The sequence below is a fragment of the Lampris incognitus genome, chromosome 8 (assembly GCF_029633865.1).
Source record: "Lampris incognitus isolate fLamInc1 chromosome 8, fLamInc1.hap2, whole genome shotgun sequence".
NCBI lineage: Eukaryota > Metazoa > Chordata > Actinopteri > Lampriformes > Lampridae > Lampris > Lampris incognitus.
The window spans coordinates 11767518-11792475 of record NC_079218.1 but is presented as its reverse complement, the minus strand read 5'-3'; the positions used below and the strand labels follow the sequence as shown (position 1 = coordinate 11792475).

At 48.0% G+C, this 24958-nt stretch overlaps 2 protein-coding genes across 4 annotated transcripts; one reads left to right on the top strand and one right to left on the bottom strand.

The window, feature by feature from the left end:
• Positions 1-412: 412 nt before the first annotated feature.
• tpte (transmembrane phosphatase with tensin homology) lies at positions 413-14210 on the bottom strand. Of its 2 annotated transcripts, none has more exons than XM_056285153.1 (19): positions 13875-14210; positions 13011-13112; positions 12257-12337; positions 11789-11836; positions 11540-11701; positions 10062-10181; positions 9110-9209; positions 8916-8979; positions 8279-8343; positions 7988-8048; positions 7814-7895; positions 6638-6726; positions 6391-6452; positions 6199-6279; positions 4582-4687; positions 4381-4478; positions 2227-2322; positions 2057-2127; positions 413-1420 (listed from the first exon to the last, which is right to left on the bottom strand). In XM_056285153.1, the coding sequence occupies exons 2-19, from the start codon at positions 13058-13060 to the stop codon at positions 1318-1320; spliced, it is 1539 nt and encodes a 512-aa protein (XP_056141128.1). In that variant the 5' UTR covers positions 13061-13112; positions 13875-14210; the 3' UTR covers positions 413-1317. The 2 variants fall into 2 exon arrangements, with proteins under 2 accessions (XP_056141128.1, XP_056141129.1); XM_056285154.1 differs by lacking the exon at positions 13875-14210 and adding an exon at positions 13212-13394.
• Positions 14211-14587: 377 nt separating this feature from the next.
• fgl1b (fibrinogen like 1B) lies at positions 14588-24941 on the top strand. 2 transcript variants are annotated; one of them, XM_056285157.1, is made up of 9 exons: positions 14588-14717; positions 14872-14966; positions 15543-15789; positions 16572-16731; positions 16936-17033; positions 19696-19784; positions 21528-21653; positions 24100-24164; positions 24270-24941. In XM_056285157.1, exons 2-9 carry the CDS (start codon positions 14904-14906, stop codon positions 24451-24453), a joined length of 1032 nt encoding a protein of 343 aa, XP_056141132.1. In that variant the 5' UTR covers positions 14588-14717; positions 14872-14903; the 3' UTR covers positions 24454-24941. The 2 variants fall into 2 exon arrangements, with proteins under 2 accessions (XP_056141132.1, XP_056141130.1); XM_056285155.1 differs by lacking the exon at positions 14588-14717 and having other exon boundaries at positions 14772-14966.
• Positions 24942-24958: the final 17 nt, after the last annotated feature.

Sequence of the window (24958 nt, the reverse complement as noted above, 5' to 3'; positions counted from 1 at the left end):
ACATTTTTTATATTTAAGTGGTTTCTTTTCCAGAGATGTATCACACACAGAACTAATGTTAAATGTAGTCCATATAAACGTTTACACCTCGGTGCAAAAATCCACCTCATAGCTGCACAAATGTCAAATCCGAAGCGCCTTCCTGGACACAGCACTGCTGATGGCCAAGCTGGTCCGTTTACTTTGTCAGGTCTCTTCTATGTACCCTTGTGAGTCGGCACCTGGTTCTGTTGGTGTGGAGTAGAAACTTTCCTCAAGCTGTCGTACGCCAAGCGAGCAGGAGCCGGTATGTATTCCTTCTTTGTTTGACAGCTGCACAAGTGGTTTGCTGTCAGGAGCCATTCCTGTAACTCCCCCATAGTTCAGAACCAGTTCTCTGGATATTTGGATGTGGTATACTGAAGAGTGGTCATCTTGTTCAAATGAGAAATGCATATGTCCTCATGTTCAAATGAGAACTGTACATCGTTCTCGTGTTCAAATTACAAATTAGGTTATGTTCAACAACGAGGAATTTATGTCATTCTCAATTTCAGAAAATGAGAAATGTACATGTCATTGTTAATCGGACATCCGAACCGTTCAGCGCTGAAGAAACGGATGAGGGCTGCACGTGTTGAAAACAGACCGCACGGAGGTCCGGGAAGTTTCAGCGTTTTGCCTCCATCAGTCATCTGGCGTTTCAGTTCTGTCTCACGCTTGTGAAACATCTTAAGGCGTCGAAACGAGACAATCCCACCATCATTTAAGAATGCAAACCTAATTTGAATAATCTGACCAAAATATGACGGTGTGCTGAGTCTTCTGGTCTAATTTGGACTGTCCTGATCCAGTCTGACAGAGGTCACGTTAAATAAGTTGTTAACGGACTTGTCCTAGATTTGACCCCCCCCCGGCTCTGTCAGGATTTTGGTTTTCATTTCATGTGCAGGTTATACAACTTGTTCACATCTCTTTGACAAGTTTTTTTTTTTTTTAAATGAAAACTAATCATGGCACCAATTCTGCAGTCAAAAGGTTTCACTTCTAAAGCTACAACAGATGAAAACCCCCCGAACAACAATTTAAGAAATGTCCGATGCCGCTTTACTCTGTCAGACCAAACGTCAGTTTCTGGGAAGTGCTTGTGTGCAGCCCTCGCTCATTTCTTGTATTAGTGTTCTCCGCGGTTTCCTGTGTGTGTGTGTGTGTGTGTGTGTGTGTGTGTGTGTGTGTGTGTGTGTGTGTGTGTGTGTGTGTGTGTGTGCGCGTGTGCAGCCACTCAAACTTATGAACCTGCGCCTGAACCCCTCCTCCATTTTTCTGAATGGCTTTTATTCAGGGATCTGAGAAAAACATGGTGACGCCAAAGTCCTCCTTGTAGAGGTTCCAGGTCTTGGGCTTGTGAGGGTTGTCCAGCTCCTCTCTGGGTAAGAACAGCCTGCCCGGAGTAAAACGAACACTGTTCAGTCGGTCAACTGAAAGCTGGTGAACGGTTTCTACACAAAATTGCGGCTTCATGTGTGGAGACCAAACATCTGTTTTTGATTCGGTTTTTTTTTTGGAGGGGGGGAGGGCCCCCCCCAGTTGGGGAGGGCCCCCCCCAGTTGTACTTGGCCAATTACCCCACTCTTCCAAGCTGTCCCGGTCGCTGCTCCACCCCCTCTGCCGATCCGGGGAGGGCTGCAGACTACCACATGCCTCCTCCGATACATGTGGAGTCGCCAGCCGCTTCTTTTCACCTGACAGTGAGGAGTTTCACCAGGGGGACGTAGCGCGTGGGAGGATCATGCTATTCCCCCAGTCCCCCCCCCCCTGAACAGGTGCCCCAACCGACCAGAGGAGGTGCTAGTGCAGCAACCAGGACACATACCCACATCCCACTTCCCACCCGCAGACACGGCCAATTGTGTCTGTAGGACGCCCGACCAAGCCGGAGGCAACACGGGGATTCGAACCTGTGAGCTCCGTGTTGGTAGGCAACAGAATAGACCGCCACGCTACAAGGATACCCCAAACATCTGTTTTACACGTCTGAATTCGGTTGAGAGGATGTTATGTGGTGGCAGGAACATACTTGTGGTCCTCTACGAAGGAGGTGTTGAACCAGAAGTAGAACGGACAGTCTTCGTACCCTTTGGGTAAACCCTAGAGGCGATCGAAAACACAAGACAAGTTGGGATTCAAGCCGCACAACACAAGCTGCCTCGTCCGCTTTTGTGAAGCCGTGTAAATGCGATCACCCACAGCGCTCGATTCAAACATGACTTTCACGTCTCCTTCAACGGCAGGCCCGTCCTGGAGGCTGATCACGGCAGCGTTGTTCCCCACGTCAGGAAAAACCTGCAAAACAAGCGCAGATCCCCGGGAGTCAATCCACGTTCTGAGCACCAGCTATGGATGAGAAAGGGCGGGTAGCTCCCCATACCATGTTACAACCATACTTAAGTGCTGACTCGATGCACATTGCAATTTCTTCAAATATCCCCATTTCGTCAATAATACAACTTGGTGTTTTTAAGGCTTAATCCACTCTTATCTGCAGTAAATTATGAAAATCACAGTAATTGTAGGTGGAACCTGGACATGAGATGCTGTTAGAAAGTGTGGAATCCATAAGGGAGGACGCACATCTATCTATCCATCTATGTATCAATCCCTGTTCTATCTATCTATCCCTGTAGCTATCATCCCTGTATCTATCTCTCCATGCATCTATCTATCTATCTATCTATCTATCTATCTATCTATCTATCTATCTAATCTATCTACCCCTGTAGCTATTATCCCTGTATCTATCTCTCCATGCATCTATCTATCTATCTATCTATCTATCTATCTATCTATCTATCTATCTAATCTATCTACCCCTGTAGCTATTATCCCTGTATCTATCTCTCCATGCATCTATCTATCTATCTATCTATCTATCTATCTATCTATCTATCTATCTAATCTATCTACCCCTGTAGCTATTATCCCTGTATCTATCTCTCCATGCATCTATCTATCTATCTATCTATCTATCTATCTATCTATCTATCTATCTATCTATCTATCTATCTAATCTATCTACCCCTGTAGCTATTATCCCTGTATCTATCTCTCCATGCATCTATCTATCTATCTATCTATCTATCTATCCCTGTAGCTATCATCCCTGTATCTATCTCTCCATGCATCTATCTATCTATCTATCTATCTATCTATCTATCTATCTATCTATCTAATCTATCTACCCCTGTAGCTATTATCCCTGTATCTATCTCTCCATGCATCCATCCATCTATCTATCTATCTATCTATCTATCTATCTATCTATCTATCTATCTATCTATCTATCCCTGTAGCTATTATCCCTGTATCTATCTCTCCATGAATCTATCTATCCATCTAGCTATGTATCAATCCCTGTTCTATCTATCTATCTATCCCTGTAGCTATTATCCCTGTATCTATCTCTCCATGAATCTATCTATCCATCTAGCTATGTATCAATCCCTGTTCTATCTATCTATCTATCCCTGTAGCTATCATCCCTGTATCTATCTCTCCATGCATCTATCTATCTATCTTATCTATCTACCCCTGTATCTATCTCTCCATGCATCTATCTATCTATCTATCTATCTATCTATCTATCTATCTATCTATCTATCCCTGTAGCTATTATCCCTGTATCTATCTCGCCATGAATCTATCTATCCATCTATCTATGTATCAATCCCTGTTCTATCTATCTATCTATCTATCTATCTATCTATCTATCTATCTATCCCTGTAGCTATCATCCCTGTATCTATCTCTCCATGCATATATCTATCTATCTATCTATCTATCCCTGTAGCTATTATCCCTGTATCTATCTCTCCATGAATCTATCTATCCATCTATCTATGTATCAATCCCTGTTCTATCTATCTATCTATCCCTGTAGCTATCATCCCTGTATCTATCTCTCCATGAATCTAGCTATCTATCATAAACATTAGCCAGATAAAAGCATGTGACGTTTCAGTCTGACTAACTAAAAGGTCACTTTCTTATATTTGACTAATCATAATGATGTATTTTTTTCATATACCAGTCAGGGTTTGTGCCCTTGTGAAAACTGAAACGAGCCAAAGAAAAATGTACAAATTTTTTTTGTAATTTTAACTCCCATGTGTTAGAAAACATCAATATGCTTCCTTGAGTAAAACATTCAACCCCTTCAAATTCAAACATTCAGAGATGTAGAAGTCACGAGGTCAAACTTCCTCACCGAGTCTCTTCATATCGATTCAACACCGAGAGGGGGGGGGGAAATGCTGCGATGTTAAAAATCGTCACGACTTATCACGATTCTGCAATGAACTGATCCCCCCCCCCCCCCTGCCCACCTCTAACAGAAGAACTTACCGTGCAATTCTCCTGTTTGGCACAAACGCCCTGAAACACCAGCTCTTTCCTCACGATGACCTTCACCTTGAGATCGCTGCCGTCACCTCGACCCACACCTGCACATCGACAGGAAAACCAGGGTCAACTCGTGGCCCCGCGGCGACACGAACCGGGAAAGGACGCAGCACGAGAGCGCTCGCTTTGCCGCGGCGTTTTTACCTGCGATGGAGTGGATGCGAATGCTCTTGATTCTGAGGCTCTGAGGTGGCGGCACGTGTCTGCTGAACTTGGTCTTCATGACCTCGTAGTAGCCCACATACCGGCTCTGTGGCACACACACAGAACTCAGATGGCATACACAGAATGAGGATTTCAAAATGGTGGATATTCCAAGTTCGGCACACACACACACTTTTTTTTGGACCCCCCCCCAATTGTATCAGGCCGATTACCCCACTCTTCGAAGCGGTCGCTGCTCCACCCCCTCTGCTGATCCGGGGCGGGCTGCAGACTACCACGGGCCTCCTCCGATACATGTGGAGCTGCCACCTGCTTCCTTTCACCTGACAGTGAGGAGTTTCACCGGGGGGATGTAGCCCGTGGGAGGATCACGCTATTCCTCCCAGTTCCCCCTCCCCCCAGAACAGGTGCCCCGACCAACCAGAGGAGGCGCTAGTGCAGCGACCAGGACACATACCCACATCCGGCTTCCCACCCGCAAACACGGCCAATTGCGTCTGTAGGGACGCCCGACCAAGCCGGAGGTAACACGGGGATTCGAACCGGAGATCCTCGCGTTGGTAGGCAATGGAATGAAGCGCTACGCTACTTGGACGCAATAACCGATCATTTCCATGGTCTCTGCGGCCCATATGTTTCATTGCAGTATGTGGAGTGGAGCTCATGTATTAAACCAACCGTGACGCTTGCTGCAGGTGCAGACAACTAAAAAACACTGCTTTATTAGCATCTTTCCTGAGTTATAACTGGAGTGTCTGCATTCACTGAAGGAGATGAGCACAAATATTTCAATTTAAATGGGGGGAGGAAAAAAAACACATTTATTTTGGTATAATATTTTAAAACATCTTTGCCCTTTAATTTGTTCTCCAACAAATGGATCCCTAAAGAGTAACTAAACCCAAGACCATTTTAGTGAGTTTCCTGACACCTACAGGTTAAAAACCATGTAAAGGTTAAAAACATAGCAGGCTGGTCTTGGTACTGTGTGGTGTAAGCATAGCAGGATAAACACAGCTGCAGATAATAACATGAATAATGGGTCAGTTGGGTGTAGGTGTGATGAAGAACCAGCACTGACAGTACTATTGACACCGTCGGTGCTGGCGCTGTCTGTCTGTCAATGCTGATAGGTGAGCACACAGGGATGGGCAACATGATCCAGAAAAGGCCGGTGTCGGTACAGGTCTTTGTTCCCACCAAGCAGTTGCACACCGGATCCTACTAGTCAACCAACAGTCTTTGCTAAGGACCTTGATTTGTAGACGCAGGTGTGTAACTGCTTGGTTGGAACAAAGACCTGCACCCACACCGGCCCTTTCTGGGTCATGCTGCCCATCCCTGGAGGGTTCAGCAACTCTTTTACAGGCTTCCAATTATCACACTGTTGACTCAAATCAACACAATTTATGTTTTGCAAATATCAAAAGGGTCTACACTTCTCCGCAGGCTGTAGCCTCACCTGTCTGTCCATTGACGCCTGTTGTTGCCGTTGGCACGTAATCAATACGACGTCCTATCTATGTAACACATGCAGGCAGCACACTTCTGATATTAGTCCCGATACATGACGTCAGATTTTACTGTAAAGTTTACCTGAGAGGGAGTCTCCACCCCCTGAAACTTGGAGCTCCGACTTTTGTCCGTCCTCCTCTCCCCAAAATATTCTAGGCTATCCTGTGAGACACAGAGACGAATTCATAAGCGCTGGTTTGAACGTTGTTACTTCTTCGTTGTTATTTCATCAAACACAGCTAGATGTTGGTCACTGAGCCCGGAGAGACCTACCTGTGCACTCTCAAACTGGTCGCTGTCTATGAGCCAGGTGCACACGAGAGTACCTGTACGTCCTGTGAATCACATCACCCCATACATGACCCATTGAATTAGTGTAATTGCACATGTTCAGCCAGCAGAGGTCCGACTGAGACGCAAAATGACAACTGTGACCTCGTCCACCATACAAAGTACTCCATCTTATCTCAAATGTGTTTGCTAGAGGAAAATGACTGGTGTGCCGGGTCACAGATGTTACCTTTTCCTCCTTTACAGTGAATAGCAATGATATTCCTAGGATCAGCAGACATCCACTCTCTCACACTGGCTGTGTATTTTAACATGTCCCTGATGAGAGAGAGAGAGAGAGAGAGAGAGAGAGAGAGAGAGAGAGAGAGATCAGTTATGAAAATGCCTTGGGATAGTTTAAATCTTAATTTGCATGTCTTATATGATGTTCTTTTGCACATGCTAAACTACTATACTAGACTATACTACTACTACTACTACTACTACTACTTTCGGCTGCTCCCGTTAGGGGGCGCCACAGCGGATCATCTGTTTCCATCTCTTCCTGTCCTCTGCATCTTCCTCTGTCACACCAGCCACCTGCATGTCCTCCCTCACCACATCCATAAACCTCCTCTTTGGCCTTCCTCTTCTCCTCTTCCCTGGCAGCTCCATATTCAGCATCCTTCTCCCAGTATACCCAGCATCTCTCCTCCACACATGTCCAAACCATCTCAGTCTTGCCTCTCTTGCTTTGTCTCCAAACCGTCCAACCTGAGCGGTCCCTCTAATATACTCGTTCCTAATCCTGTCCTTCTTCGTCACTCCCAGTGGAAATCTTAGCATCTTCATCTCTGCCACCTCCAGCTCTTCCTCCTGTCTTTTCGTCACTGCCACTGTCTCCAAACCATATAACATAGCTGGTCTCACATCCATCTCGTAAACCTTCCCTTTAACTCTTGCTGGTACCCTTCTGTCGCAAATCACTCCTGACACTCTTCTCCACCCACTCCACCCTGCCTGCACTCTCTTCTTCACCTCTCTTCTGCGCTCCCCGTTACTTTGGACAGCTGACCCCCAAGTATTTAAACTCATACGCCTTCGTCACCTCCACTCCTTGCATCCTCACCATTCCTGTCCTCCCTCTCACTCACACAGTATGTACTAGACTGTACCACTGTGACCTCCAACAAATCTTGAAAAGGGCACACTTGGGTTGGTATCCAAGTAAAAATACCTTCTTAAGTTTGGGTTCTCTGGCGTGGCATTAAATCACAGCCGTACCCACAATCCTCACCCACAAAAGAACGTCCTTCCACATGCTATTGGCACAATCGCACACAGTGCTGCAAGCCAAAGCGAGGCAACGGGAGAGAAAAAAGAGCATCTCGGACAAGGACGCGTCATGTTAGACGAAGTTACTCACTCCAGGGTGGGAACGTTGTGGTCGTCTATGAACACCCGCTCCACCCTGTAGTGGAAGAACTTGGGGTCATAGCCTTTTTCACCTAGAAATGTCAAGATAGAAAAGGAAAACGTGACAGTGAGACACGGCGCACACCGCGACGGACATCGGTGACAGACAAGGAGGCAGACCTACTGCAGAGGTTGTAGACTTTATAGTGGTCTGCGTGCTTCGTGTCCAGGAACCTGGCCACCTCCTGGACCCGGGGAGAAGAAAGACGTGACACGTCTGACAGAAACAGAGGTGTGCATGTTTGTGTGCGAGAGGGATTCTTGTTTGCCTGTGATGGTGAAGTACCGCCTAGGAGCATCTTCACCGTCAACATGGCGACTGCCATGTTAAGGCTTTGTGAACTGATGCATGCTGGGAGGAAGCTCTTCTGTGTGTGTGTGTGTGTGTGTGTGTGTGTGTATCCAGATGGTTTACCCTGATCGGATTCCTGTAGAAAGATTGCTTCCCAGAAGAGGGGAAGGACATGGCGATGACACGGTCTAGTAAGAAGGGAAAAGACACAATCAGATGTTTGTGTGCTTAAGAGGGGGAACGTCACACGTGTGTTCGATTCCAGATCAAATCCTGCTGCTTTTAAGCGTGATAAGCCTGCCTGTGCCTTCACAATGTGGTTAACAGCAGACGGAGTGGCTTGAATTTCAATTCGATCCGGGGAGGGCTGAAGACTACCAGCCGCTTCTTTTCACCTGACAGTGAGGAGTTTCACCTGACAGTGAGGAGTTTCACCAGGGGGACGTAGCGCGTGGGAGGATCACGCTATTCCCCCCCACTCACCCCCTGGACAGGCGCCCCGACTGACCAGAGGAGGCGCTAGTGCTGCGAACAGGACACTTACCCACATCCAGCCTCCCACCGGGCTCTCCCCCCACACAGCCAATTGTGTCTGTCGGGATGCCCAAGCAAGCCGGAGGTAACGCGGGGATTCGAACCGCCGATCCCCATGGTGGTAGGCAACGGGATAGACCGCCACGCTATGCCCCTTCACAATGAATTCTCCATTACAATTATCCAATACCTGTTTCCATGTGGCGTGTGTGGACGTTACACCTGCCTGTGACGTAGGTGAGATCCAGGTCAAACCCGTCCTTCTGATACCGCCGCTTGTTCTCAGACACCTGGTGAAAATAGAAACCGGTCAGGCTTGGCAGGCCCATCCCAGGCCCCGCCACGATGTCAGCCACAGCACATAAGCGATGCTCCGGCAGCTACTCGTGGTGTTTTGTGTTGCTGTGGCGATGACCTCACCATCCTCCGGGTGACCTTTTCCAGCTCCTTCCTCTGCGACGCCAGTCTGAAGACCCTCACCAGGATTATAATCCTCAGTGAACGCAGGAACGTCACCACCCTGACGGCAAGTGGGAAAACAGAGGACTGAATGGACACATACGCACACACATGCCCATACCGACACAACACAACACAACACAACACAACACAACACAACACAACACAAGGCCTGAAACGACAAGTAACGAGTTAAATTTATCCAAGTACAGTTACAGTACTTGAGCAATTTTTCCCCCCTGTATCCGGCGAATTACCCCCCTCTCCCGAGCCGTCCCGGTCGCTGCTCTCCCCCCTCTGCCGATCGGGGGAGGGCTGCAGACTACCACACGCCTCCCCCGATACACGTGGAGTCGCCAGCCGCTTCCCTTCGCCTGACAGTGAGGAGTTTCACCAGGGGGATGTAGCGCGTGGGAGGATCACGCTATTCCCCCCCAGTACCCCCCCCGAACAGGCGCCCCGGCCGACCAGAGGAGGCGCTAGTGCAGCGACCACAACACACACCCACACCTGGCTTCCCACCAGCACACACGGCCCATTGTGTCTGTAGGGACGCCCGATAACGGCGATAACACGGGGATTCGAACCGGCGATCCCCGTGTTGCTAGGCGACGGAATAATAGACCGCCATGCCACCCTGACGCCCCACTAAGAAACTCATTTACCCGAGTTATTTTCTTAATCAACACTATGACCTCTACTCGTGTAAAGCATCATTAACAGCACTTCAACTTAAATAGGAATTCTCATGTCTCTTTCCACCTCCGTCTGTCACTTTCATATGATGTCCGTCTGCAGTTTTACATGCATGTCTGTTGTTATTTCAGACATCATGGCTCTAACAGATGCACCATGATGGGTGGATGCTGACGGGGGACTACGAGGTTGCCGAGCGGCAGGTCAGATCCGGTACCTGGGTAGGAGGCTGGCTCCCGACAGGTCAGAGAAGGTGTAGCTCATCGTGACGACCAGAGTGACGACCACGATACAGGCATCCATGATGTTTAGCTTGGACCTGAAGTACACCTTGAACCTGGAACATGGCCGTGACAAACACACCACTTCGTTGATGGACAGAGAAGGTACGCAACCAGAAGTACATGTCTTGTGAATTGAGGGTAATTTCATGAGAAAAAAAACAAAACACAAGTGTAGTGTAGTTAGTTGGTGACAAATGAGGATAACCAAGTGTATCATTCCCCACAGATCTGTGTCCAGAACTCACTCGTCCTACTAACAGTGACGTTAAATGAACTTGTAGTGTGTTTACACTGTGTGTAATGCGGATTTTTGTACCCCATTTTTTGAACTGGCGACTTGAAGTACTATTTTTTGTCAGTTCAAATCACTCAGTGCTGAAATGGAAAGCTGATCTGATGTCATATTCGGACTTGATGTTTATCAATGTTTGAAAATGCAGCTTGATTGATTGATTGGTTGATCTGCCATATCGTCAGCTGCAGCAGCACAAGTCGAGTCAACACATACGAATCGGTAGGAATCATTCAGTGCCTACCACACGAGACTCGATTCGTATCGCACTCGAAAATGAGTCATTCAAGCATGACTCATTCACTCATTTTGCCCACCACTTTTTTCTTTTCTTTTTTTTGAGATACTTTATTGATCCCCTGTAGGGAAACTACGCTCTGCATTTACCCCATCCTAGCTGTGTAGCTAGGAGCAGTGGGCAGCTGCAGCCCCTGGGGACCAACTCCGGTTCTTCTTTCCGTTGCCTTGCTCAGGGGCACAGACAGGAGTATTAACCCTGACATGCATGTCTTTCTAATGGTGGGGGGAAACCGGAGCACCCAGAGAAAACCCGCCGCAGACTCGGGGGAGAACATGCAAACTCCACACAGAGGACGACCTGGGGTGACCCCCCCCCAAGGTTGGACAACCCCGGGGTTTGAACCCAGCACCTCCTTATGGGAACTAGCAAGCCACACACCTGGCTCTGTGGCAGCCAGCATTGCATTTACTGTCCTTGTGCTTTGCTGTCGATGCAGCTCGGTGACCAAATCGGAGACAAGTGGATTTTTTGCAAACAGGATGAAATGGAGGTCTGACAAACTGTCTGAGTAAACTACACAGTCAAAACAGTCTTTTGATAACAGTACACTTAATTGCTATTTTGGTATGCAGTATGCTAGTACATGGGTTCGGACACAGGTCAGCCCGGTGCATGCCCATACGCTTCCTGTCCAACTTCCTTCTCGTTACTTCCTATTTAACAGCTAATCAGAATCTCAACAGTTCTTTCTGCCGACTCAGCTCATGACAAGGTTTGTGTCACTTTTTCACACTCATTCTCTCTCTCTCTCTCTCTCTCTCTCTCTCTCTCTCTCTCTCTCTCTCGTTCCCTCTAAAAGGCATTCTTCGCTCGCTCACCCTTCCACGTAGACACGGAGGAGGACGTCGATGAGGAAGAAGAAGGAGATGATCAGGGACACGGCCTCTAAGGCGTTTCCCACCTCTCTGCTCTTGGCTGGCAGCGACAGGTCGACAATCACCAGCACGACGTCCACCAGGATCAGTACCACACCAAACACGCTACATCACAGCAGACAGAAGTCAGTGCGGCCGCCATCGTGTCTCTCACACACACATACACACACACACACACACACACACACTCACCGAAAGCCAAAGGACATTACAAAAGGTGTTATCTTCGTCCGGATTTTGCTACAGAGGAAAAAGGGGGAGATGGAGAGTCAGCAGCTTTTCTTTAGCACCATTATAGGTCACAACGAATGTGTCCTCTGCATTTAACCCATCCTATAGGAGCAGTGGGCAGCTGCAGCACCCGGGGACCAACTCCAGTTCTTCTTTCCACTGCCTTGCTCAGGGGCCCAGGCAGGAGTATTAACCCTAACATGCATGTCTTTTTGATGGTGGGGGGAAACCGGAGCACCCGGAGGAAACCCACGCAGACAGGGGGAGAACATGCAAACTCCACACAGAAAGGACCCGGGACGGCCTGGGGTTCGAACCCAGGACCTTCTGGCTGTGAGGTGGCAGTGCTAACCAGCGGGTCACCGTGCCGCCCTTCAACAGGAATTCAAGAGAAAGGTCAAGCCACCCTCTCGGACGGCATGAACTTACTGGCACGGCGTGTCTGCCTCCAGACTTTCATCCTTCCCATCATCAATCTCAACTTTAGCATCCTCCATCTTATCAATCTTCCTGAAAAGTGGACAGATAAACAAACCTAGTGAAAAACAAACAGATACATATAAAAACACACAGACAGTGCAGAAATACAGGTAAACAGGACAGACAGACAGACAGACAGGCAGGCAGGCAGGCAGACAGGCAGACAGACAGACAGACAGGCAGGCAGGCAGGCAGACTTCCAGGCAGGCAGACTTCCAGGCAGGCAGACAGACAGGCAGGCAGACAGACAGACAGGCAGGCAGACTTCCAGGCAGGCACAGACAGGCAGGCAGACAGGCAGGCAGACAGAAAGACAGGCAGGCAGGCAGGCAGGCAGACAGACAGACAGGCAGGCAGGCAGGCAGGCAGACAGACAGATTGATTGATAGAATGTAGTGGAGGTTGGGTTGGGGATGAACAAGAAGAATGTTGAAAGTCAAACTTAAGACAAAAAAAATACAAAAAGTAGACAAGATGCAAAAATGTTGAGTTGTACGGAAACACCTAAGGGATTATTTCTTCAGATTAAAAACAAAAAAGATTTTAAAAAAAACCTCCAGCTGCCCTCCCATACAACACAGCAGCAGATCGTAGCAGTGCCGCTCAGCAGATAACATCGCGCTGCGGTGTTCATATAAAAGCACAGAGTAAAGGTTGACTGCCTCGGGCCTGTTTATAGGCATGCCGGTGGTGTTTTACTCACCCATTAACATCCGTGGAATCTGACCCGGGATTGAAATGGACAACGGACATGACTCGTGTGTCTGGCTCCTGTCCTCGCTTTGTTCTCAACTTCTTCTTCTTCCTGGATTTAAAAAAGGTACAATCCTGAATTCAGGTGTGAACCAAAGGCCGCCCCACCACCAAAACACACAACACAGGACTGGAAGCTGCTGTCACTCACAGATTGATTGACAGGTCTCTTAACTCCAAACAACAACTCAACCTGAGTTTCTCACGCAAAAGGTTTGTTCACATCACCAACGGCTGTAAAGATCGGCGTAAAACAGACCCATATTTGCAATTATGAGGAAGGCGCAAAAGAGTCGTTTTCAATCTGTAAATCCAACTCTTCCACTGTGTTTGTGAATAAACATCAATTCTAGATGGTCAAATCTAGTCACAGATTGGGCCTGTAAGGAGTGTAAAAGAGAGCCTCCCTGCAAAGCTCTGCAAACGGTTGCAGCCCTGAAAACAAGGACGAGTCCTGCCCTGCACCGATGAAGACGTCCGGAGATGTCGCTTGGTCATGCACACGGTCCCTCTTTGGAAAAGAAGAAGAAGAAGAAGAAGAAAAAGAAAGAAAAAAAACCAAGCACCCCAAACAGCACAAATTCTGACGAGACTCTGTTGCTGTTGAGACGATGCAAGTCCAGAAGTATGAAGGGATGAAGGAACGGGGGGGGGGGGAGAGAGAGAAAGAAAGCAAACTGGTGGGGGGGAGAGAGAGAGAGAAAGCAAAGTGGTGGGGGGGGGGGAGAGAGAAAGCAAACTGGTGGGGGGGGGAGAAAGCAAACTGGTGGTGGATAACTCCCAACGAAAAAGTGCGGACCCAAACAGCGCGAACCTCTCTCGTTTGCAGCCGGGCTCGTCTGCGGGATATCGAGACGTCCCCTTCCTCGGCGCGTGCGTCTCCGTTGTGCGTTGCGCCCGAAGCTCCCAAACCTGTGACGCCGTTTACCCTCCGACCCGCACCGCGTTTCCCACATCGGATGTCTGACATTCGAGGTACTTTGAGGTTTTGTCTTGTGACTTCTCGTGAGGACGCCGGAGGGACCAGAGGCGCTCGGTTCAAAGGTTAACCGGCTGTATCTCCTCCTCCTCCTCCTCCATTCTGCAGACGTAGCGGTTTCCGACTTCCTGACCTCGCGCAGAAAATAAACGCTCGAGCTTTTTTCCCCCTCTTTCTCTCTCTCGTTACATTGTTTCCCGTCGTCCCCCCCCCCCCGCGCGCGTCCAAGTAGCGAACGTTTTCGTCCCGTTCCAGCTGCCGAACCGCTAGTCTCACATCTGGTTCGGCGCGTCTCATCTGGGACGGCTGAATCCGCTGTTGACACGCACACGAGTCAACTTTCATCAGTGTTTTACCAAAACAAAACAGAAGATCTATCAAACCCTGCTGGTATGTGAGGAATCTCTGGGCATCTGACCAGCGGAAAGTCCATCATATCTGCTGCTCCGGGGTCAGCTTCTCCCCCCGAGCTCCCGCCCTGCTTTAAAGAGTTAGAGCGCTCCAAAAACCGATCTGAGTTCAGTTTTTGGGGGGGAGGAGGGGGGGGTCAACCTTATCCTGGCTTTAATGTGGACCATGCATAGCCAGCCTATAAATAATACCCACCATTTTACTGGAAAAGGACAGGCTGAACCTGGAAATGGGGGAAAACAAAACAGGTGGACGTGTGAAATGAAGGTGGGTTTTGTGCTGCAGGGATTTTTTTCTTCTTCTTTTCTTCCTTCCCTCGAAGCTCATTTGGATTTTCGTTATTTTTGGTTAAAACAGCAAAACATTTTGAAAGTGTGTTATTTGCTATGATCCATATCTAATGTGTTATCTATGCTTTCAGACCACCACAGCAGATTGCCCTTCATAACAGCCATGTCACTGCTGCTTCTGCTGGCACTGCTGTGCCCAGTGACGGCCTCGCCTCTGCAGTCATTCGTAAGTTTTCTGTTTTTCCTTAGATTCAGTACATGCAATACCTGAAATGCACCTATAAGCTGTACCTGTGCCTATCCAGAGGACTTTTTTTTTAAGACTGACACCTGTTCCCGAGAGGAATGTGGGACGATGCCAATAGCCCCCATTATTGCTGGGCAATATGAAAAATGTCATTATCACGATATTTAAGTGGAGTTTTTCATGACGTTAACATATATTGCAATGTCTGCTTACATATGTGAAATACCATATCTGAGAAACCAGCTGAGGGTCATCACATTGAAGTGTTTTGGTAACGTAAAGTATAATATCAAAGCAGAATTAGGTTTCAAATAATGCTCCCTCAAATATTTCACACCTCATTTTGAGAGGCACTGTAGGTAATGTATTCTCATTATTACTTATTTGTTTATCACGGTATGACGATATCCAAATTTCATCCCGATACAGTACCGTTAAAATGGTGATGATAAGTGTTGAATTATTGCAAAGCCCTATGCTCTATAGATACAGATAGAAATATCCTTTCATGCCTTCACCGCTTCATCTCTTGAACTGGATTTCCTTTCGTTCAAGTCGCTGTTCTTCTGTGAGCCGGAGCTTGCGGGGCTCAGGCGAAGTATTCAGGACCTGGAGAAACAGCTGTTGATTGGGGCCTGGCAGATCGACTATATAAGGACACATAAACACTTTGGACCCTTTGGACTCCCTTCCTCCGATCCTGACCCACGTTTAAAGCCAGACAACAGCAGTATAGGAGACTTCAGCCCAGGACTGGCGAGACCACTTCCACCGGCAGGCATTGTATTGGTCCAGGACAAAGGTAAGGGTGGATGTTAACACACCATCTGCATTCATTTTTCATATCCTGTCGATCGTGGTGTCCACGATGGGCTGTAGTCAGTAGAGCCCACTCTGCGTTCATGAGTCCATACGTCTGTTAAAAAAAGTCTCATTCACTCAGATTGGAATTTGTAATTGTAATATGCAACACGTAATGTAATACAATTTACTTTTCTGTTGACGTCAATGAGCGATCTGTAAGTTTTAGCCTTGTAGTCAAGACCACCATTCAAGTCAAGTCCAAGTCTTTAAAGTGGTGAGCCTAACCCCAAGACCAGTGGGGCCAGAACTAGTGCAAAGACTGACAGTTGCTCAGAGGTCGACATGAAATGCAGTATCTACACACCAATGGCGTCACATCTCAAACAACAATGAATGAATGAAAGTCATTCGCTTTTGTTCACTTTATATCATGAAAACCGCGACGGTTAAACTGAAGTCTTCTCCTAGTAGGCTAAAAAAGGGTTTGATCTGACTGCTGAAAATGCGAAATGCATTTTATTTGGACTGAAAATGTTTTGAGATGTTTGAAGAGAAAAAATAACATTTGTGGGGCTCACATTTTTGTGGTTGCATCCATTTTTTAGCATAAATTACAATATTTTCAATGTTTGATTTGAAGTAATCCAAAAGTGTTCCGATTAGATTACATTTTTGTAATCCAATGGATTATGTTACTAATTATGAAAATTGCCATGTAATTTGTATTCGGTAACTGACTACATTTCAAAGTAATTCGACCCAACCCTGTGGATTCTTTAGACTGTTCTGAGCTGTATGACAGACTGAGACCTCCGAGCGGTTTCTATCGAATCAGACCCAAACTGGACCAGGAGCCATTTTTGGTCTACTGCGACATGGAGGATGGGGGAGGTTGGACTGTGTTTCAGAGACGGCGGCATGGGAGGGTGGACTTCAACAGGTATGACTGCTCCTACTCAGTCCTTTTATTCTGTAAAACTGGTATAGAGGTTCCAAGGCCTTTGCTCAAAGCCACACAGTGGACTCTGGAAGTTGTCATGGAATAACATGTTTTCCCTTCCAGCTGAATGGACATTCTCTCTGGTGTATCTCATCTCATCTCATCTCATCTAATCTCATCTCATCTCATCTCATCTCATTGCAGAGACTGGGTGGATTACAAAGATGGCTTTGGTGATTTCAAGCTGTGGAATGATGAGTTCTGGCTCGGAAACGAGCACATTCATACTCTACTCTCAGAAGGTAAGTTCCCCTTCAATCCAACACAAATCAAACAGCATTTGGAAGTGATTCCTGACATTAGTTTTCACCAGATGGTATTAGGTAAATAAATGGAAAGAAAAAAAAAACAAAACGCGTAATTTGACTTTCCAATGCATCATATATGTAGTTAAGCCATCCCATTTGGCTCCGAGCAAATAAAAAGTAAATTATATACTAAAGTGAACTATTACTTTAATCTGTAAATGCTATTCCATGTCGTCCGTGCTCCGCCTTCTAACACGCTTCGCTATTGGTTTACCCCATCAAGGCTCCACCTCAGCACCTGAGAAAGATCTTTGCACTCACTGCCCAATTAGGGGGTAGGAGCCACACAGTGCCCGGTCCCTATAAAACCTCCGTGTCTCCGCTGCTCGCTGTCTCCCTTTTTCACTCAGCCACCTGAATGACGGATCTTCCTACGAGTATCCTGTCACCCTCTGGTGTCGCAGCTTCAAGATGTCTACTACTTTTGCCAAGACCTGCTTCACTTGTGCTGCTCAGTTGTCACTCCTGGATGCCCACCAGTCTTGCTTTGCCTGCCTCAGTTGGCAAGACCAGGAGGAGTTTGAGACCTGCCCTGCCTGCCTTGCTCTCCCCCCGAGAGGAGTGCAAGAACCGGCAGAAGTTTGCGGAGTCCGTTCTCTTCCATGCCGGCCAGGTGCATGTGTACAAAGGGGTGACGGCCTGCTCCAAACCCTGGGACGAGTATGATTAGGAGGGCGACTGTCGTTACTATGGGGGGGGGGGTCTGGCTACCCTCTTCCTCAATGAGGAGCCACCGGTGGCACATCGGTATACACCCGACGATCTGCCCATCCTGTTCGCCTGTTCTGCCGAAAAGATGGGAACACTGCTTCCACCGGTTCTGCCCTCCTCTGCTCCCCTGGACAACTTTACCGCCAGCCTCCATGCTCAGCCACATGGTAGGCCTTGAACACGTGTTGTGTGTCCCAAGATGGCACCTCTGATCCACTACGCGCAGCATGAGTGGGCCTCTCTGCTCAATGGTAAACCCCCGGCTGTGGCCTATGGTCCCTACTGCTCCATGGAGGGCTGGGAGTGGGACAAGGGAGTACTGCTGATAGAGGATGCAGTCAGGGTCTGCCTCCTCCCCTCGGCCTCCCTCTGGCCAGGCAGTTGTCCGTCACTCCCCAGTGAGCGGAACCGAGTGACGGCCAACTTTTTTGACTGCTGCTACACTGGTGCCAGATGACAGCCACTGCCGTCCTCCGTGTGTCCCAGGCCTTCGCCATCAATAGTGGCTGCGCAAGTTGGCTACAGGCACCTTTTGCTGGGCCTGTCCTCCTTGAAGGAGCATGAGCGGCACCTTCTGCTCAACGCGCCCCTCTCTTAAGAGTCCTTCTTTGGCTCGGACATCCAGGTATTCACTGACCGGTTGGAGATCGCTCCGAAGGCATTGGAGCAGCTGGGATCTCGTCTTCACCCCCAGCAGCCCTCTCTTCGACAGCAGCAGCAGCCACGTCAGCAGCCGAGATCTCGCTGTCGCTGTCTCTCCGGAGAGAGGTCCTGCGACAGGACCACCAGCCACTCAAGCTACCCCCCCCCCCATTGCAACCAGGCACGCGAGGGGCGTGTCAGCCCCATTCATTCTGTTGTCCAAAACGTTCCTATTTCTGGGTATAGTAGAAGGCATCATCCCACCCATTATATCCTCCAAAAAATAGCAGTCCTGAGCACTACAAACTCTGATGCACAAGCTATTTCAGATGCTGGTGACAGCCATGAGAGGCGTTCTACCTGGGCTGGAGGGGACGTCTCCCCTTCCTCCCCAGGTGAGGTGAATAAGGGGCAGGCAGAGCACGTTGCTCGCTCTTCCCCTGGCCTCCACTCCTTATTCACTAGAAGCTAATTATAACAAATAGCAATCATAATACATTTTATTCATAGAGCGCTTTTCAGAGCACTCAAAGACACTTTACACAAGTTAAACATAACAGCAACACACCAAAAACATAAAACAAACAATATTAATCACACATTAAAAACTATTCTGAGAAGGTGAGTTTTGATTAATGATTTGAACGTGGACAGATCAGTGCAGTCCCTGATATGTTTGGGAAGAGTTTCAGAGGGAGAGGGCAGCTATGGAGAAGGCCCGGTCACCCCGGGTCCAGTGCTTGGTCCTGTGTGGTGGAGACAGGAGGTTGGCATCGGAGGAGTGAAGGCTGTGGGAAGGAGTACGGTGGTGGTGCAGGTCATTGAGGTAGGAGGGGGCCTGGTTATGGAGGGCTTTGTGAGTGAGGAGAAGGACTTTGAATTGGATCCATTGTGGGACCGGAAGCCGGTGGAGGTTCTGGAGGACAGGGGGTTATGTGGTCACGGGAGCGGGAGTGGGTGAGTAGGCGAGCAGCAGAGTTCTAGATGTACTTGAGTTTGTTTAGGACTTTGGATGATGAGCCGTAAAGAATGCTGTTGCAGAAGTCAATTCTGGATGTGATGAGGGCATGGATCAAAGTTTTGGGGTAAACCAATGGTGAAGCCTATTAGAGGGCTACACGTGTACTCAGAACTGGAATTAGGTCCAGGCTAACTACTATTTTTCCAAGGTCTGGCCACTAAACAGTACAACCCATCAGAAGAGGTGAACTCTTCTCTTACGTTTTGTCTCTGTTGTCCAAAGGTAAGAACCTGGTGAAGATCGAGCTAATGGACTGGAAGGGAGAGAGGAGCCATGCCTTCTATGAGAATTTTAGGATCTCCGATGAGGAGGTCTGACTCACCTCTGTTCTTATAGAAAAACCAAAGCGTGATGTAAATGTTCCACACAAATAAGGAATTCCAGTTCAATTACCTGGCCGGTCGAGTGGGAAAATGAATAGGGATATAAAATTCTCGCCTCAAATTATGTCCAACACTGACAAATGTGTTTAAGAAATGTGGTTAATATTTGGAGACAGGCATGGGTGCAAGTCCATAAATACTGGGGTGGCATCCAGTGCTTTGCGCTCCCGTCCATAGGGTTAGTGTTTGTGTCAGGAAAGGCATCCGACGTAAAACTTTGCCAAATCCTTATACGGATTGACAAGACCATACCGGATCAGGCGAGGCTCCATAGGGGATCGGTCGAGGCCCGGGTTAACAACAGCGGCGTTGGTGCTGTGCGCTCTCAGGGTACCGATGGAAACTGTAAAATCCGCTGTGGCAACGCATGAGAAGCAGGGAATAAAGTCAAGTCAAGTCAGTTTTATTTGTGTAGCCCAATATCACAAATTACAAATTTGCCTCAGTGGGCTTAACAGCAACACAACAACCTGTCCTTAGACCCTCTCATCACATAAGGGACAACTCCCGAAAAAAAACCTTTAACAGGGAGAAAAAGTAGGAAGAAACCCCAGGGAGAGCAACAGAGGAGGGATCTCTCTCCCAAGACGGACAACGTGCAATGGATGTTGTGTGTATATAATTTACACAATACAACATTGAAAGAGGATAAACAGAATTATAATGGAATAATAAAATGTATGAAGAATATGATGCGCAGGATGCCAAGCAGTGTTCGGATGCTACCGGAATAGTACAGGACCCAGGCCACGCGACCAGCATCATCATGTTAAATAAATAAATAAATAAATATGGATTTATAAGCTATAGAAATAGAAAATGTGATGAGGGGAATAAACAGAAAGAGGAAGAAATATGGGTTTAATATGAATTTCTGTATTTGTTTAGGTGGATGTCAAACAATTTTGAAGAAGTAATGAGAAAATATAAAAAAACTTCTAGCTATAATTAGCTTACCATTTCCGTGACCTGCTCTGCGATATTTTTTATTTTTTTATTTTTTTGCCCAGGATGGCGAAGTAGGGATCACTACACATAATTTAGAACCACGACAACAACCTTAACCTAACCCTTACTTTAACCGTTAACATAACTATTGAACCTCAAAACTAAACTTGCAATAAAAAACACAGTATAATCTTAACTCTAAATCAATCCAGTGAGATTTAATTGGTTCATAAATGTGCGGTGATTGGATATTACTGAGCGTCGGTCACTCGCACTCAAAACAAACTGCTTCCTGTCGTGAGTAGTGACGGAAAACAAACTGCTTCCGGTCGTGAGTAGTGACGGAAAACAAACTGCTTCCGGTCGTGAGTAGTGACGGAAAACAAACTGCTTCCGGTTGTGAGTAGCGAGAGAAAAGGCAGCTCTGCGATGCTTAATTCGATAGCATGCATAAGGAATTCATCCTATATTATTTCTATGTTTCGTCTTCACACATCTAAAGGGCGAATTGATTGGGAAACAGTAACCGGAAATCCTATTCATTTTCACCACAGATGAAAAAAAACGGAACCGGAAGTAATTTGGGACCTGAGATGACGACATCCTTTAGGTGGACTATTATGATGACGACGTCATGAGTCTAGTTCACTGAAGGTATTTGTGGCCCACAAAAGTTTAAATGTGACTGCCGTACAAACTGGTTGCTGTCGCGCCTTGTTTCAGGATGGGTACCGACTCCAGTACGAGCTGTACAGCGGGCGGGCCGGCGACGCTCTGACCGGAGGAAGGGGAATGACGCATCAGTGGTCTGCCTGCCTCAATGGCATGCAGTTCAGCACCAAGGACCAGGTTAGACACCGGTCCTCCAAACAACTGAAAATACTGCTTTCTGAGTCTGAAACTAAACCTATGTGGAGTTTTAGTTTCTGAATCAGAATCTGGGTCTTTTTTTTTAATGTCAAGAAAGTTTTGACATTACCACTGTAACCGGTTATTTTCTTGCCCGGTGCGGGATTCGATACGAGGTGTACTGCACCACAAGGCGACATCACCAACCGCTCGACTTAAGGGGCAGATCCGTTAGCTAGGGGCTAATGTGTCTTATTAGTAGTTTACACCAGGAATGAGACCAGATGCATTTCTCACGGTGACTGTTAGGGTGTACTCTGCTAAATGAAATTGTAAATTGTACTCACACTAGGCAATCCGTGCCGTGCCCGAGCACGTCTGAGCCCGTGTGAGCGAAGTTCGTTTAACTAACTGGTCGCTCCGTACTGTGCTCGGGAATGGTTGAACAGGTGGGTTCGGGCACGGTTCGGCTGGACTCGGGCACGGTTCAGTTGGACTCGGGCACGGCACGCATCTAGTGTGATCGCTAACAGTCAGTGGTGGATCTAGAGATTTTTTCCTGGGGTGGCAAGACTGTGTCCCAGAGGTGGCAGCTGCCACCCCTTTGCCACCCTGTAGATCCGCGCCTGTGAGGGGGAGGGGGGATTCTAAATCGGCGACTTCTGTTTGAGATGAGTTTGGTGCGGGTCTCATTGACCTTCACCATGCATGTACATAAAATATACTTTAAAAACATATTATCTGATTTATAAATGGGGTGGCAACAGGGGTGGCAAGACTGTGTCCCAGAGGTGGCAGCTGCCACCCCTTGCCACCCTGTAGATCCGCCCCTGCTAACAGTGCCCGTGCGTGGAACTCGAACGCAACTGTTCCATTTTGAATAAAAACGTTATGAGTGCAGCATGATTTACTGAAAATCGCTGCATTGTATAACTGATAAATAATGATAATAATCATTAAATTTATATAGCGCTTCTCTAGACACCCAGAGCGCTTCACATAGAAGGGGGTAACTCACTTCAACCACAACCAATGTGTAGCACCCACCTGGGTGAGGCGCGGCAGCCATTTTGCGCCAGAACGCTCACCACACATCAGCTTGAGGTGGAGAGGGAGGAATCATTGAGCCAATTACATGGGGGGGATGATTAGGTGGCCAGATGGAGAGAGCCAGGTTGGGAATTTTGCCAGGACACCGGGAAACCCCCTACTCTTTGCGATAAGTGCCATGAGATCTTTAATGACCACAGTGGGTCAGGACCTCGGTTTAACGTCTCATCCGAAGGACGGCATCACCCACAGTGCATTGTCCCCGTCACTGCACAGGGGCATTGGGATTTGATATTTGTTGCTTTTATTAGGACCAGTGGGAAGGCTGCCCCCTACTGGAAGCCCACCCCGCTTCCGGTGTGGGAAGATGGCGGCGCAAATTCACGTTTGCAGCGGCCTCACCCAGTACCGATGTGGGACGATGGTGGTGCGAATTCACGTTCGTGGCGGCCTCACCCAGTACCATCCATGCAGTGTCTTTGTCCACATCTGCGTCTAAGTTTGTCTTCATTTGATGGCTGGGACTGTTGCGTCCTGTGGGCCCAGGGACCACGGCCCTGTCTGGAGCTGTGCCTGAAGAGGTGACACCGAGGGCAGTCTGACAGGACGCGGAAGCGGGGCAGGCTAAGCTAACTGCTAGCCCATGCAAACCAGCAGTTCCGATAACACTGAGGGCGGTCTGACGGCGGCCTCACCTAGCCTTGACTGTGTTTTTAGTGTCATTGTGTGGAGTGTGGGGAGGTGTGTCAAAGGTGTCTGGCTGAGAGAGCTAGCGTTGGATCAGCTGAGGGAGCTTGGTCGGCTACATCCTGTGGCCCGAGGACCACGGCCCTGACCGGAGTTGTGCCCAAAGAGGAAACACTGAGGGCGGTCTGACAGGATGCGGAAGCAGGGCAGACTAAGATAACCACTAGCCCATGCAGACTGGCAGTTCTGACAGTCATCCTGGCTGGTGTTCGTTTTTTTTTTTTTTTGTCCACGTCTGCATCTAAGATGTCTTCATTTGGTGACTGGGAGAGCTTGGCCTGCTGTGTGCTGTGGGCCCAGGGACCACGGCCCTGCCCAGACTGCACATGTATCGGAGGAGGCATGTGGTAGTCCGCAGCCCTCCCTGGATCGGCAGAGGGGGTGGAGCAGCGACCGGGATGGCTCGGAAGAGTGGGGTAATTAGCCGGATACAATTGGGAAGAAAAGGGGGGGGGGGCCAAAAAAGAAGGGGAAAAAAGTATTATGGCTGCTAATGGAGTATTATCCTCTGCAACGTGTGTGTGTGTGTATACAGACAAAGTATTTTGAGATGATGTTCAAAATCAGGATTGTTTCCCTTTAGATGAAATGAAATGTAAACAGTGTTGGTGCGGAGTATGATAATAACAGCAGCGATGGTAATTGACAGGACAATGACCGCTTCCTTCAAGGCAGCTGTGCCCAGGAGAACAAGGCGGGCTGGTGGTTTAACAGGTGAGACCATTTTAAACCTCGGCCCCCCCGTATGGTGTCCTCTCTATGTCTGTTCTTGTAGCATCGTGGTCTCACTGTCTGAACCCCCCCCCCCCCCGTCTGCAGATGTCACGCGGCCAATCTTAACGGGAAGTTCTACCGTGGCGGCGAGTACATTGGGACGCATGACAACGGCGTGGTGTGGGGGACGTGGAAGGGCCTCTGGTATTCCCTCAGACACAGCACCATGAAGGTGCGCCCCCTTGTTTTCCTGGACAGCGTGGGCAGTGGAGCCGGGGAAAATGAATAACACCGCTGGGCTGCAGACGTACTGGACTTCACAAATGAAGAAAAACATGGGGGAAAAGTAATGCATGCGCCATATTTTTAATTATTTTTCCTTTAAAATGTCCCTTGTTTGTTTGATTAACATAGAACTTAATCATTGGAAAGTGATGATTCACTGCCTTATATTTCATTGCAACCATATGCTATTAACACAGTTATTAGAATGTGCAATGTATCGGCATTAACAATAAAACAATCAGCATATCAACAGTGTTGCTTCCCTGATGTTCATATTTGAGTGCCCTCAAATATCACAACAACACTGTCACATCAACCCACTTTGTACAGTGATCCAGACAACACAGCTGTCCCTGCACAACAAGCAGTGGCCCGGTGGAAACAGCAGCACCAGGCGGTCCTGTGGAAACCACACGGTCATTAGTGTGGGACAGTCAGTGAGATGAACAGTATTTCATACCTTTTCTGAGCTAACCCAACCAGACCAGGCCAGATTTGGAGAGTTATAC

Excerpts from the sequence above, each read along its gene's own strand:
- tpte (XM_056285153.1), bottom strand. The coding sequence starts at position 13,060 with ATGTCCGTTGTCCATTTCAATCCCGGGTCAGATTCCACGGATGTTAAT. Across the intron at positions 8,344-8,915 it reads GGATCTCACCTACGTCACAG|ACCGTGTCATCGCCATGTCC; the intron begins GCAGGTGTAACG and ends CCTTCTTACTAG. Across the intron at positions 2,323-4,380 it reads CCAAACAGGAGAATTGCACG|GTTTTTCCTGACGTGGGGAA; the intron begins GTAAGTTCTTCT and ends CTTGTTTTGCAG.
- fgl1b (XM_056285155.1), top strand. The coding sequence starts at position 14,862 with ATGCTTTCAGACCACCACAGCAGATTGCCCTTCATAACAGCCATGTCA. Across the intron at positions 19,785-21,527 it reads TTAGGATCTCCGATGAGGAG|GATGGGTACCGACTCCAGTA; the intron begins GTCTGACTCACC and ends GCCTTGTTTCAG. Across the intron at positions 21,654-24,099 it reads AGTTCAGCACCAAGGACCAG|GACAATGACCGCTTCCTTCA; the intron begins GTTAGACACCGG and ends GGTAATTGACAG.